The following is a 15,414-nucleotide window of genomic DNA, read 5'->3' as shown; positions in this document are numbered from 1 at the left end:
GCATGTCTCCTACTGGTCCTGTTTCTCTGGTAGAATCTGACTGATATAGCAAGTAGCCTTATTTATTTAACTGAACAAATAAAGGTTAGCTATGAATTCCCTTGTTTTAGTTTGTATACAAACCAAGCTGTAATCCCACTAATTATAATTTCCCCCCCTTTTTCCCTCAAAGTTTCCTGCTTCATTATCTTCATAAATTATCCTCTTCAATCTTTTTAAAGACTTGATCCCATCATTTTTCTCCTTTTTCCAGAATCTTCAGCCTCTTCTATACCCCAATCCTCTGACTTCAGCCTTTTTCTTATTTTATATACCCATAGTTTTCTTGAGGTTATTTCTTTCACATTCATCACTTGAATGTCATTGTTTCTATGCTAATGACTCATGAATCTGTTTTTTAATTTTTTCTTTTGGTACTGGGAATCTTACCCAGGGGTGCTTTACTACTGTGCTGCTGAGGCTAGCTACAACTTTTGATCCTCCTGCCTCAGCCTTCCAAGTTGCTGGGATTACGTATGTGAATCACCTCATGTGCATGACTCATGAACTTAGGTTGCTCCATTTAAAATCCGCTTCAGGGCTGGGGTTGAGCTCAGTGGTAAAGTCTAACATGCATGAGGAACTGGGTTCGATTCTCAGCACTGCATATAAATAAAGATCCATCATCAACAAAATATTGAAAAAAATCTGCATCAAGGTTTATTCCTGGGGATAGGAAGGGCAGCAGAATAAAATAGACATTATTATTGCTGTATGTATATAGGTGACTGTATGACCAATGTGATTCTGCAACCTGTACAATCAGAAAAATGAGAAATTATACCCCAATTGATTCAAATGTATAATTTGTCAAGATCATTGTACTGTCATGTGTAACTAATAAAAACCAAATAAATAAATAAATAAAGATTTATTCCCAAATCCTGTCATTTGAGATAACATGGATGGACCTGGAAGACATTGTGATAAGTGAAATTAGCCAGACAAATACTGCATGGTCTCACTCATATGAGAAATCTAAAGGTGTTGAAAAGTGGGAAGTGGGATGATGGTTACCAGAGGCTGGCAGAGGGTGGTAGATGGGGAAGGGAAGAGATTGATCAAAGGATTCAAAGTTTCTGTTGGACAGGAGAATAAGCTTTAGTAATCTGTTGCAGGAAATGGCAATTATAATTAGTAAAAATGCATTGTATAGGGGTTGGGGTTGTGGCTCAGTGGTAGAGCTCTTACCTAGCATACATGAAGCAGAGGCACTGGGTTCGATCCCTGGCACCACATAAAAATAAAAATAAGCAAAATAAAGGTATTGTGTCCATCCACAACACACACACACACACACACACACACACACACACACACACACACACATATATATAATGCATTGTATATTTCAGAATTGCTAAAAGCAGATTTTAAGTGTTTTCATTACAAAAAAAAATTAGCACATGGCCAGGCATAGTGGTGCACACCTATAATTCTAGCAACCCAGAAGGCTGAGTCAGGAAGATTACAGGTTCAAAGCCAGCCTCAGCAACTCAGAGGCCCTAAGCAAATTGGTGAGACCTTGTCTCAAAAACAGAAACAAAACCAAAAAATATAAAAAGGGCTTGGAATGTGACCCAATGGTTAAGTGTCCCTGGATTTAATTCCTGATACAAAAAAATATATATAAGGGGTAGATTTTGTTAATTAGCCTAATATAATTATTTCACATCATGAACATGTTAGAACATCCTATTGTACCTCTTAAATATAAATAGTATTTGTCAAAAATAAAATCTTAACAAAAACTTTATTCTTCGATGCTATTTTGCATAATAATATTGTATCTCAACCAGGATGTACCAGATACCTCAGAATTCAACAAGTCTAAGAACTAATTAGTTTTTCCTTTTTTTATTTCCCATCTCAGAGGATGATACCCTTCTCTTCCCAGTTGCCCAAACTACATCCTCAGCCCTTTCTTTAAATTTTAAAAATTTTGAGAAGTTGCTGATGCTGGACACAAATTTATGATCCTCCTGCCTCAGCCTCTCAATTTGCTGGAATTACATGTGGGAATCACCATGTGCAGCATGACTCATGAACCTAAGATCCATTAAAAATTATGAAAGTATCTTTCACTCACCCTCAAATGTTCAGTGTCTATCTTCCCTTCTACCCCCAATCTCTCCAATTCTTCCTCTTCTCTTGGTAACTGCCTTTGTTCAAACATTCATTATTTTTTATCTAAACTTGGTTTCTTAACTTTCTTATCTCATTCTGTTCACCTGCAGTTTTTAAAATTTAACCTTTATTATTTATTTATTTTTTAATGTGGTGCTGAGGATCAAACCCAGTGCCTCACTGAGCTATAGCCCCAGCCCTCACCTGCAATTTATTTTCACCACTTACAACAGAAAAATGATGCATTCATATAAATCCTACTAGTCTTCTGGGTAAACTCTTGGTTCAATGCCTCCCTATAGCCCATAAAATAAGGGTTAAATTATTTAGCATGACATTTATGGGCCCTGCCTTTCCATAGGTCTTGTGATCCTTTGCATTTTAGATGTATTGAACCACTTGTGGTCTGCTTTTCTTTCTTTTTCTTCCCCCAGGTATTGGATCCAGGACCCAGGACTGAGTTCATGCTAAGTGTGTGTTCCACCATTGAGTTATATCCACAGCTCTGTAATTTTCATATCTTCTTATTCCTGTGTCATGTGGGCCCTAGTCCTGCTTGCCTGCATCCACACATACACATATGCGCACTCCTTCCTACACAAAGTCTTTCCCGACACCCCCAGCAACAATTAGTTGCCCTTTTTGTGCTCCTTTAGCATCCTCTGGAAAATATGTTTGTAACAGCATCAATAAAGTCATTTGACTAGCTGCACTTGCTTATAATTCCAGCAACTTGAACTGCTTTCACAAGTTTGAAGCCAGTCTGGGCAAGTTAGTGAAACCCTGTCTCAAAATAAAGAGAAAAGAGCCATATTATGGTATTATTCCATCTGTATGTGTAAAATCCAGAATAGGCAAATCTGTACAAAGTAGATAAGGACAACAGAATAGAGAGTGACTGCAGATGAGTACTGAATTTCTTTTTTCTTTTCTCTTTATTTATTAATTTTGGTACTGGGGATTGAACCAATGGGCATTCAGCTACTGAGCCACATCCCCAGTCCTTTTTATGATTTATTTTGATACAGGGTTTCACCAAGTTGCTGAGACTGACCTCAAGCTTGTGATCCTCCTGCTTCTACCTCCCAAGTTACTGGGATTATAGGCATGTGCCACCAGGCCTGGCTGGATTTCTTTTTGGGGTGATGAAAGTATTCTAGAATTAAAGAGAGGTGATGATTACATAATCTTTTGACTATACTAAAAAAAAAAAAAAAGGCTGGGGTTGTGGCTCAATGGTAGAGCATTTGCCTAGTATGTGTGAGGCTCTGGGTTCAATTCTCCACATATAAATAAATAATATAAAGGTCCATTAATAAATAAAAAATATTTTTAAAAAACTACTGAATTGCACACTTTAAAGGGGTGAATTTTATGTTTTGGTTTATATCTCTTTTTTTTTAAAGAGAGAGTGAGAGAGGGAGAGAGAGAGGAGAGAGAGAGAATTTTAATATTGATTTATTTTTTTATTTTATCGGCGGACACAACATCTTTGTTTGTGTGTGGTGCTGAGGATCGAACCCGGGCCACACACACGCCAGGTGAGCATGCCACCGCTTGAGCCACATCCCCAGCCCCTGGTTTATATCTCAATAAAAATAATTACGAAGGCATAATATTCTGTTCCATGGAATTATTGAAAAGCAAGGAATTATAAAAACAGGCTAGTCATGAGCTCATTTCTAGAATGTGAATATTTATAAAATTACATGTGTGAAACTGTTATCTTTGTCTAGTTGAAAAGAAATGGGACTCTAATTGAGAAGAAATGTGACTCTGACATTTCCTGTGATATGAATAAATCTGTCAGAAGCAATGTGTAACTCCCCACCGCTACCAACAAAAAACTGTTAGTATTCTAAGACTGGAAACTAGAGTCCTAAAAATTATTTCCATAGCAACTTTATATCCTTTCTTAAAGCATCCAGTTACCCTGATGCTTCCCCTGAATTCTAACCAACCCCTTATATTCATGGCAACCCACAATGAAAATCTTTCCTCTTTGGAATTTCCTTTTTTGAGCATGGTGCTGACAAGCTTCTACACTGTTGGGGAGGTGGTTATTGCCTGAGGAAAGAGTCCTAGTTCTGAGAGAGGTAAACAAGGATGTCAGGGCTTATGGGTAATGGTGAGAAGAACTGGGGTGAAGTAATAGGGCAGAGTCCTTCAACATAAACTTAGGCTAAACTTCAGGAGTTAGGTGGATTCTAGAAAAGGACAAAGGATAATGGTCTAGGATTACTACATACATTGACTGGGTTTGGTTCAATAGAGTAAGGTGACATTTTTCTAGCAGAGAAGCACTTTTTTTCAAGAGAAGGACCAGGGGAGAGGAGAGCTGGAAAATAGGACATTTCAGGTTTTGGCAGTAAGCCACAACTAGGCCTTAGCCTAGCCTCAGACCTCCTATTTGGGTAAACATTCTTAGGATCTATCCTTGAAAAGAATTGGCACAAGCCAGAAAATATCTCCTCTTGATAAATTATAAAGAAAAGTCCAGTATTTTATAATTCCCTTCCTCATCCTCCTACTTTTCCCAGATTAGTATCTAACAGAGAGCCAGAAATGTGAGTGGCATGTTCTTATCAAAATCAGGAGGTAGATCCCAACCATAGACACCCACATACATGCTAGTTTTAACCATGTTTAACCTTTTATTAAGCCAATTGGATGGGGGTTATTATAAGGGAGTTCTCATGCCCCACCGCAGTGCCCTGTGCCCCATGGAGGAGGCTGGAGCTCAGCTGCTGCTGCAGTCAGCAAGGATAGACATCCCAGTGCAGGCCGATGGCATCAATGACAGAACCAGCTCGGCCACTGATGAATCGAAGGACGGTGTTGGGGTGCAAGGGGACAGCGTTGAAACTTGTGCCTGTGTCTTTCCCAAAAGGCAGGTAGCGGCCCTTGTCTGTCACAAAGACCAGCTTCCTCAGATAGTTCTTGTATTTGCCAGACACCTGAATCACTGATTCACCAGGGTGCAAAAAGATCTCCTCCAGGTCTCCTGATTTGCCACCCACATAGTCACTCCACACCTTGCCATAGCGTACCTGGAGACTGGGACAAGTGAAGAAGGAAGGGAGTCATTGAATAAGGTTATCACAACTCAGGACCTCTGGGCCTACATGCTGAGACCTTCAAACTGGTGACATGACATTTTTAGTCCCATGGAATGTAAACCACATGAGCCCTAGAAGATCACACAGGGAATTTCAACTCTTCATTTTGCCAACAAACAGCCTCAGAGAGAAAAGAAGTTGCCCAGAATCACCCAGACAACAGTGTCAGAACTTGAATTTGGAGTCCAGGGTTCTACTATGTCCCCACCCCCCACCCCCCATTTGAAAGAAGCAAAAGAATTTTCAAGCTCTTGAAAATCACCTGGATCAGAAGGAAACACATTTTGGCTCTGCATATCATAGTTTCCCAACTCTATGAAAGAAACGTGGCTGTCTCAGGAGGGAAACAAGGCAAAGATGGAGGATGCCTGACAGGAATATTGCAGATGGCCCCCTCAGATGGGGGGGTAGAAAACTTCCAGGCCCCTGAGACTTCATGGTTATATGATTTGCCAAGGTCACATGTGTTGTGGGAGTTAAGGAGTTATGACAGGTCTAGAATCCCTGTCCTCTAACAACTTTCACCATATCATGTTTTACCTCTGACTTACTGATTGAAACAGAAGTGATCCAATGAGAACTTGCCAATTTGATAAGATCCTAGAGAGTCCCCAAATCACAGAAAATCAAAGAATCTTACCCTACAATGTAGTATCGACTGACACGGACACGAAGGGCAGTGATGGGGCCATCCAGCTGGTTGCCAGAATGGGAGAACCGCTGTCCTCCACCACCTCCATACTCTCCATTATAGGAGGAGGACCTAGCCTGAACTGGAGAGAAGAGAGGAGTTGGAGGGAGAAATCCCCAGGGAACTCAGCTGCTCACCACCACCCCTGTACCTCCCACGACTCTGTGCCCACCACCCCAAGCCAGCCTGTAAAACCCTTGGCCAACAGCAGTCCAGGGGCTGCCTTCCCATGATCCCATTCCCAGGCTTGTGGCGTCACACTTACTGGCATTGGCAGAGGCTGAGGCACAAAGAAGGGCTAGGATAGCAATCGTCAACATTCTGGGGCTGGAGAGGGAAGAAAGGAAAAATGAGGCTGTATCCTTTTCTCGTTGGACTTCATTTACCCAGGCATCCCTTGAATTTTTCAGAACTTCAACTCAGATCTTGCCGGCTTAGTCTTGAACCTAAAGAGGACTGTTCATCTATGGTCTTATTCCTTCCTTCCAAACAGTACCTTCTGGGTTTCCTTGGTCTGCCTATAGCCAATCCTCTTTCTCCCTTCCAAACCAAAAGATCAGTTCTGACTCTGTCCAGATTTTAAGCTGTGTCAAGCCCCATTCCATCTTGGCACAAAGCAGTGTTCTAAAGAGGAAGTAGAGTACATCTCCAAAGCATAGAGAGGGGTGAGTTTACCGAATAAGAAGCTAAGCAGAACCTAACTGCACTTGGTCAGTTAGTAGATTAGCCTGGTTTATGGAGCATCTGGGGCATGGTTAAATCTCTAGATTTACCCTGGTCTCAAATCAGAAGGAAAGGAACATTTTAGAGGTGCCTCTGTCACCTGGGCTGAAGTGGTAGTAGAAGAGATTGTGCTGGTACCAGCATCTGAGCAGTTTTGGTGGAACTGAGAGAGACGTAGAAATTACAGAAAGAATTGTGATGAGCTCAAGACATTAGATCCCAGGTACCTGGTCTACTTGTCATAATCCTTTCTCCAGTAACACAAACCTGACCGTTTTCATTTCTCTGAGCATCACAAGTGTCCCCATTCCTTCAGTTGAAATCAGGCATCTTTGTACCTCATGTAGATCAGATTCAGGTGCCCCACTTAACTGACATTCAAACGCCCCCGTCACTCAATCCAGGCATCCTCTTATCCAGCTTAGATTTGAAAAACTCTCAACTCAGATCCAAGCATCCTGTCACCCCTCACCTGGTGGTTTCAGATGCAAAATAATCCCCCAAAAACTTTCAGACCTTTTATACCAGGTCCAAGCCCTTCCCTTGCTCCTTATCGTGTGAACCTCACCTCCTGAACAAACATGATCAGCCTCTTAGGATCAGGTGTCGGGCAGGGTCTGGAACATCTTATCCTGCCCTTCCCCCAAGGGTTACAGGTGGCAAGGTGGGGTCCACTCTGGGCCAAGTGCCAAAGTTCTGAGGGGCAAGATAAACTTTAGAAATGTCACCAAAAGGCCAGCAACTTTGAGTTACTGCAAAGTAGCTAGTCACCTCTGGGGTGTAATTTAAAGAGCTCTGTGGAAGGTTCTCTCTCCCCAAAAGGTTTGAGAGGCTCTCACCTGAAATCTGCCCTTTGTCAGGATAACCATTGCCCTCTCTGGGCACTTGAAATGTACATTCTCCCAAAAGGAAAATGCACTCCCGGTACCTTATACTGAACAGTGAATACTATTTGCCTGACCATTTTCTCTCTTCCTTCCCTGTTATTTTATTACAATAAATTCAAACATGGTAAAGTTCAAGGAATTACATAGTGAACACCCATATGACCACCATATGGATTAATATTTTGAGTTAGTTGCTTTTTTAAAAAATATTTATTTAGTTGTAGATGAACACAAAGTATCTTTATTTATTTTTATGTGGTGCTGAGGATGGAATCCAGTGCCTCACACATGCAAGGCAAGCACTTTGCCACTGAGCTACAGTGCCAGCCCCATTAGTTCCTTTTTGTCTTGTTCATTCATCTGTTCAACCTTCATCTATCTGAGAAAGGTCATTTGGGGCTGTAGGTGGACCTTGAACTTACAGAACCCCTCTCCCAGACACAGTCAATCTAGCGGGCAAATGGGACGCTGAGGAACCAAGGGTATGCAGGTCTTCCTCTGTGGGTAGTTCTGCACTTTGGACTCTCAGCATTCCTGGACACCAAGGCTATAGCCCAAACAAGGCAATTGCTACCTTTTTTAGGCCTGAAATAGACCCAAGAACAGTATCAGATTTCTTCTCTTTTTAGGCCTTCTGTTCTAGAACTGAGTTCTCTAGACCTAACATCCCCAGAACCAACCCCTAGTGCCTGACCCCTCTAGGGCTGACCCTCTGACTCCTAAGAGTCAGCAGGGTCTTCCAAGTAGAGAGAAGGATGGAGCCCGGGTGAGGGGTTGGAGGGGGTTAGAATATACCCACAGCCCTCTTTATTTATGTATTTGATTTTTTCCCCTATTACCAGAGTTCAAACCCAGGCCCTCATGCATACTAGGCAAATACCCTACCTCTGATAAAGAACACCCCAAACCCATTTTTTATTTTATTTTTTGACAGGATCTGGCTAAGTTGCTGAATATCCGGCTCACTGAGTTGCCAAGGCAGGCCTTGAACTTGCAATCCTCCTGCCTCAGTCTCCCAAATTGCTGGAATTACAGGCTAGTGCCACTGCACCCAGCTTGTGTCAGTACTTAATGACATGGGTGGGCATTCAGCACACCCCACCCATCCCTTACAGGCTGACCATCTGGGGCTGAGGAGTTATCCACTTGGCAAAGGGAGACCTGCCGGAGGAGCCGGAATTAGGGTGGGGCTCCTAATGGCGAGATTCCTGGAGTAAAGTTGTTTCATGTCTCTTCCTGTCTCCTTTTCTCCAGGTTGAAGATAAGCATATCTTGATATCTTAACTTTTTCCTCATTCCAATTGTTTTATTTTGTTGTCCCTTACTCTCTCAATTTGCCTTTGTGCCTAAACCTTTGTTACTCATTTTGTAAAGCTATATATAGTTTCTTTACATTTTGAGTTGAAGTGCTGAGGTGGAATGAATCTATACCTTGTTTGTACAAGTAAACAGCTACCATCTGCTGGGCACAACCATAAGGCATAAACTGATAAATAAATGAATCATGCTAATAAGAATGTCCACCTGTGAATTCATCAAATTAATCAGAAGCACGTGGATACATGGGCCTTTCAAACTCATATCAGAAAAACCAGGCCCATGAGCTTATCCAACACACTAGACCACCAGGTGGTGGAAACCTCTCACTTGAAACCCATAAAAGGAGGGGCACCCTAAGATTGAACATGGCAGCACTTTGACCCCCATCACTTGGTCACTTGTCACAAGCCTGGCCCAGGAAAATTGCCACATCGACAAACCTCCGAATCTTGGTCCTCAGGCTTTAGCAGATTATGGTTTCTCCTTCCCTTGACAACCACACAAGTCCCACTGCAAGTTGACACCTCAAGCTGACATCTCAGGCATACACTGAAACTGCCATCCACCCCTCCATCCAAACCTTGGCCTAGAATAAGTTCCTGTGCTTCGACAGCTCTGTGCACTGAACAAGTTCTTTGGCTGGTTAGTAATTTTATCTGACCACCTACCACCTCTTTGCATTCATATCTGCTCTATAGAGCCTTTGTTCTCAGTTCAGCCTTCAGAACCCCTGTGGCTGCCTTAGCCCTTTCTTAGCCTTTCTGTAGTGTGTGTGTGTGTGTGTGTGTGTGTGTGTCTGTGTGTCTGTGTGTGTGTGTGTGTGCCCACGCGCGCGTGCACATGTGTGGAACCATGATCCAAAGTAAACTTTTCCTCCTCTAGTTTGTTCTTGTTGGGTAGTCTAGTCATTGTGATACAAAGCTGTGTGACTTGAATGTTATAGATATTAGAAATTAAGATTGGAATAAAAGAAGCTGTGATTGTCTGATTTATGACTACCAGGTGACCCACAAGTGTTCAGTGAACTGCCACTGATAAAAGTGGTGAATAGCCCGTGAATTTATTAAATAACAATAAGAATTCTTTCTTATTGTTATTTAATAAATTCTGACATTGTGGAAAGACACAAATGTGTTTGGTCTTTGTTAATGACATAGTAAACTCACAACACCCTTTATGTCCTGATCTTTACCTGCATCTCCTGCTCTTGAGGGTTTTTCTTGAAAATTTCCTTCTTCCCTCCCTCCCTCCCGCCTTTCCTCAGCCCTGGGGATTAAACCCATGCTAGGCAAGTGTTCTATCACTAAACTACATACCCAGCCCTTTTTTGCCTTTTATATTGTGACAGGGTCTCCCTAAATTGCCCAGACTAGCCTTGAACTTGTCATTCTCCTGCTTAGGAATTTAGCTGGGATTGCATGTGTGTCGCTAGTTTTCCTTTATATTTTTTCTCTCCACGCCTTTTCCCTGTCTCTCTTCCTTGCCTCTGTGTCTCTCCCAAGTCCTCCCTCCAGCTCTTTCCTCTCTCTTACTACCCTCTGTCTCTCCATATTATCCACATCACAGTCTGTAAGCAAACTCAGGAAAGTCCAAATGGCATCCCAGAGAGGTGTGAGGTGAGCACCTCAGGAGAATGCCCTCGTGTTTCCCAGCACGACAGACCCAGACCCTAAGTCTTCACAGCTCCTTTTCTAAGTGCAAAAAATGTTCCTCCAGTGAAGGGATCTCAGCCCCTGTCCATTCCAGAGAACAGGAAGTCCACCGTATAGCTACTGTGGGTACCTCCAGAATCTGCTCTTGTCATGGGAGAAGAGATATCTCCAAAGAAGGGTCTAAAGGAATTGTCAGAGAGATGGGGAAACTTGACTCAGGAGTAGGGGGTTCTTACATGATGGAAAAGAATTTCAGTGTGTGCTTGTTAGAGGCATAGATAGAGGGTTATTAAATAAAGAACATTAACACATTCAAGGGAGAATGGGAGGTGACCTTACAGAGAGACAGCTTTGGGAGTAAAGCAAGGAATACACACTTAAGGAAGAATATGGGCCATCTTGAGAATGAGAGATGTGGTTTTGGGGGTTTCCTGTTTCCTTTTTTTTGTATATAAATAAATATGTATTTATTCATATGCATTCTTTCTTTTTTGGCGGATATCAGGGATTGAACTCAGGGGCACTCGACCACTGAGCCACATCCCCAGCCCTATTTTGTATTATTTTTAGAGTTAGAGTCTCACTGAGTTGCTTAGCACCTCTCTTTTGCTGAGGCTGGCTTTGAATTCTCAATCTTCTTTCTTACCTCAGTCTCCCAAGCCGCTAGGATTACAGGTATGCACAACTGTGCCTGGCTCATACACAGTCTTTTTTTTTTTTTTAATTTTAAATATATATTATTTTGGTTGTAGATGGACACAATATCTTTATTTCATTTATTTATTTTGTTATGTGGTGCTGAGGATTGAACCCAGTGCTTCATAATTGCACAGCAAGCTCTCTGCCACTGAGCCACAATACATGGATATATTACTTCAAAGTGGGAGTAGTGAGAAAGCAGGATTTTTTTAATGTTTAATATATAGAGATATATGTATGTATATTATTAATTAGTTCACTATAGATATACATAATATATTTTTATTAGTTGTTCAAAACATTACAAAGCTCTTGACATATCATATTTCATACATTTAATTCAAGTGGATTATGAACTCCCATTTTTACCCTGTATACAGATTGCAGAATCACATCATTTACACATCCATGTATTTACATACTGCCATACTAGTGTCTGTTGTATTCTGCCGCCCTTCCTATCCTCTACTATCCCCCCTCCCCTAAATAATATTTTTATTAGAGCTTTATAGTTATACATAGTAGTTGGATTCATCCCAACAAACTCATAAATGCATGGAATTCAATTTCAGTTCATGATCCCACCCTGTTCCTCCCCGTCCTGGCTCTTTTAAAGGACACTTGGTAGGGGGGTGGGTAGGGAAAGGTAATGGAGGAATGATGTCAGTCTGGTGATTTCAAGATGGTTTCTGGCGGTCTGATCAGTGTCAGGATCCTTAGGCTGGCATGGTCTTTCTTATCCAATCAATAGATAGCACTGGAAAGTCTCCTAAATAATAGGTTTCTTAAACTATAACCCCCGCACACACACTTAATCTATTTATTGGGAGTTCATTAACAATGCAAAGGTAGATTTACAAATTCCCTAGAAATTTGGGAGTGACATTCCTGAAAGAAAGACTGGCTTAGGGGATGATAGGCCTGGATAAGTATGCAGAACTACTAGATTAAAATCTTATTTCCTTATGCTTCCTTTGTGTCTCCTATTTCTTGTTCCTTCTACCTACTTCACTGTGATGCAGTATCTGAAGAGCCAGAAGTCAGGAGCACCAGGCTTCTACTTCATCAGCTCCTGTAATAGGCCTTAATTTAACATATGTGCCAACCAGGACTTACCCATCCCCTAAAATCTAGATGAAATTGTCTTAAACCTTCTCCACCCCCAGGCCTACAGGCCATGAAGATCCAAAGCCCTTCAAAACTTTCTGCTTCTACAGGGCAACTAATAACTGGTATTCTCTTGTCTCCTCTGCATCTTTGGCAAAGAGATTCACTCGACACATGTTGAGCTCTGTTTTGGAGACCCTTCTATTAGATGCTGAAGATCTATATAGATGAGCAAGAGAGCCAACAGTCTACCTCAAAGAGCTTTCACTCCAGAGGGAGAAGAATTGGATAAATTAACAAAATATTCTACTTAATATGTCAGGGAGCAGTGAGGACTGTGACATGAATAGAGTGAGAACATGAAAGGAGGTGGGGAAGCTGCTCTTGAAGTTGGGAGGTTTCTTGTTTAACATTTGGAAGAGACCAGATTAAAGTGGTGGAGAGAACTATAGGTATTTGGGTGAACAGCGGGCCAGGCAGAGGGAACACCAAGTTCCGAAGCTCTGAGTGGCAAGTGTGTGTGTGATGAATTTGGAAACAGCAGGGAAGGCAGGGTGGCTGGTGGTAGTCAAGGGAAACCAATAGGAGATGACACGTGGCTAGCCACCAGTGGGCAGATGGTACAGGGCCTGGGAGGCCAAGGTCAAGAGTTTGACTGGCATTCTGAGAGTGAGGAAAGTTACAGAAGGGAATGGTTTTGAGCAGGGGAGTACATGAACATATTTATATGTTAGAATTGCTCTCTGGATTTCTTTTTTATTTTGGTGGTACGTGGGATTGAACGCAGGGGTTCTATACTACTGAGCTACATCCCCAACCCTTTTGATTTTTTCATATTGAGACAGAATTTCACTAAGTTGCTAAAGCTGGCCTTGAACTTGAGATCTTCTTTGGAGTCACTGGGATTTTAGGCATGTGCCCCCTTGCCCAGCTACTCTGTATTTTGATAAGGTACAAAATGGACTTGGGCAAGGGTGAGAGTGGAAATTGGCAGCCACAGCAGGAGTATGTGAATATTCCCTTATTTCACTGGATCTCTCTTTTCTCCCCTCTCAAATTTCCCAGAAAGCTACTCAGTCTCGGAAGCAATTTTGCCTTCTTAGTGTCTTGGTGAAAATTTAGACCCCACAGTGGGGAATCTGCCTCTTCCCCCTGTCAAAAGACATAATTACAATAAAGTAGTATAAAAATCTTAACTGGATTTTTTAAAAATTGGCTTTTATTTGCAATTCTAAAATCAGGTAGTCCTTCATTTGTAAAATATTGAGTGTTCCAATGAGCTAAGCAGAGGAAGTTGGTTTTATAGACAGAAAAGGACTGAGGAAGCAGAAAGAGAACAAAAAAAATGGATTGGTTATTTTGAAGTTAATCTCTATGTAACAGACTGAAACTGCTCTTTTTGGGAGTTCAACTATATTTGTCTATTCTGATTTCTTGGAAGGTCAGATAAACAACTTAGTTTTGGCTTGGTGATGTGGAACTTCAGCATGAGTTCCTACATTTTGATTTAGTTTATTGGGCTTAGTACAGGAGCTCAGTCCAAATCAATAATCTTCTGCAAATTTTATTTAACAACTCCATAAAGAATGTTTCAAAAATATCTGGTGGAGCACAATGGTACATGCCTGTAGTCCCAGTTACTCAGGAGACTGAGGCAGTAGCATTCTTAGTTCAAGGCCAGCCTGGGCACTTAGTGAGACCCTGTTGCAAAAAAAAAAAAAAAAAAAATTTAAGGGACAGGATGTAGTTCAGTGGGAGAGCACATGCTCAGTGTACAAAAGGCCCTGGGTTTGATCCCCAGCAGGACAAAAAAAAAGTTTCAAAATATATTTCTGAACAACGGAAGATCTTTATCCTTTTTAAATTTTTCTTTTTCCTTTTCTTTCGTTCTTTTCTGTGTGTGTGTGTGTGTGTGTGTGTGTTGCTAGGCATTGAGTCTAGAACCTCACACATTCCAGCTGAGCTATATCCCCAGCCCTGTATCCTGTTTTAAAAAACAAACAAACAAACAAACAAAATGTGTTGTTGTGATGCTGGCCCGAGGATTGCAGGTTCCTTCGAGATCAGCCTCAGCAATTTAGTGAGACCCTGTCTTTTAAAAAGGACTGGAGATGTTGCTCAGTGCCCTTAGAAACCCACCAATTCTCTACCTCATTTACATACTGGGCTTCTGTGCAGGGTTTTACTGGAACAAGGGCGTCTCACAACAAAAACATTTTTTTTCCTTGAGTACTGGGGATTGAACCCAGGAGCGCTTTACAACTGAGCTACACCTTCAACCCTTTTTATTTTTTATTTCGACACAGGATCTCAATAAGGTGCTGGGGGCTGCCCTCTAACTTGCAATCATCCTACTTCAGCCCGGCCAGTTGCTGGGAATACAGGTGAGCACTATTGTGCCTGGTTTACAAAAACAAGTTTGAACATGGCTTTTCTGTTCCTCCTTGACTGCACCAATAAATAAACTGAAATCTAACAGAAGAGACTTCACCAAGTTGCAAGTGCCCCTAAACCCTGTCTTCTAAACCCCACAGCCCAGTACCCACTGTAGCCTGCAGTTGTTCATCTTCACTCCAGATATCTAAAAGTCTTTCCTCTACCCACCTCAGGTCTGTTCAGAGGATCCCACCACCTCCCCGCACCCACCTTGTCTCACAAAGGCCTCAGCTCTCATCTCTTCCCAACCCCCTCCCTTCCTTCCCCTGGCCTCCTGCTGTGCTTCCTACATTCTATCATGGCTCTAATTACCCTTCACTATAATTTATCTGTTTACATGGAAAACCCTAAGAACTCATTCTAAGGCGGGACCAAGTCTGATGTACCTCTGAATTCCCCACTCCTAGCATCACACCCGAAACTGAATAGGCATACCATATAAATGATTGTCGAATGAATAAACAAGACAGATCTTTGACCTAGGCTTCACCGAGATGTCTACTAAATTTCCTCCTTGGCTCTTCCCCACAACTATGTCTATCTTCTTGCAGAGTTTGTTTCTTATTTTTAATTCTTTCTTCTGTAATGGGAAAAATACTGGACATAAACTCACA

General features: G+C 41.8%; 1 protein-coding gene across 1 annotated transcript; it reads right to left on the bottom strand.

Annotated features, from left to right (window-relative positions):
- Positions 1-4,797: 4,797 nt before the first annotated feature.
- On the bottom strand, positions 4,798-6,303 carry Zg16 (zymogen granule protein 16). The gene is made up of 3 exons (XM_005323846.4): positions 6,242-6,303; positions 5,926-6,058; positions 4,798-5,223 (listed from the first exon to the last, which is right to left on the bottom strand). Exons 1-3 carry the CDS (start codon positions 6,294-6,296, stop codon positions 4,923-4,925), a joined length of 489 nt encoding a protein of 162 aa, XP_005323903.1. The 5' UTR covers positions 6,297-6,303; the 3' UTR covers positions 4,798-4,922.
- Positions 6,304-15,414: the final 9,111 nt, after the last annotated feature.

Source organism: Ictidomys tridecemlineatus, chromosome 10 (genome assembly GCF_052094955.1).
Source record: "Ictidomys tridecemlineatus isolate mIctTri1 chromosome 10, mIctTri1.hap1, whole genome shotgun sequence".
Taxonomy (NCBI): domain Eukaryota; kingdom Metazoa; phylum Chordata; class Mammalia; order Rodentia; family Sciuridae; genus Ictidomys; species Ictidomys tridecemlineatus.
The sequence above is the reverse complement of the archived record's forward strand: the minus strand, read 5'-3'. Positions and strand labels throughout refer to the sequence as shown.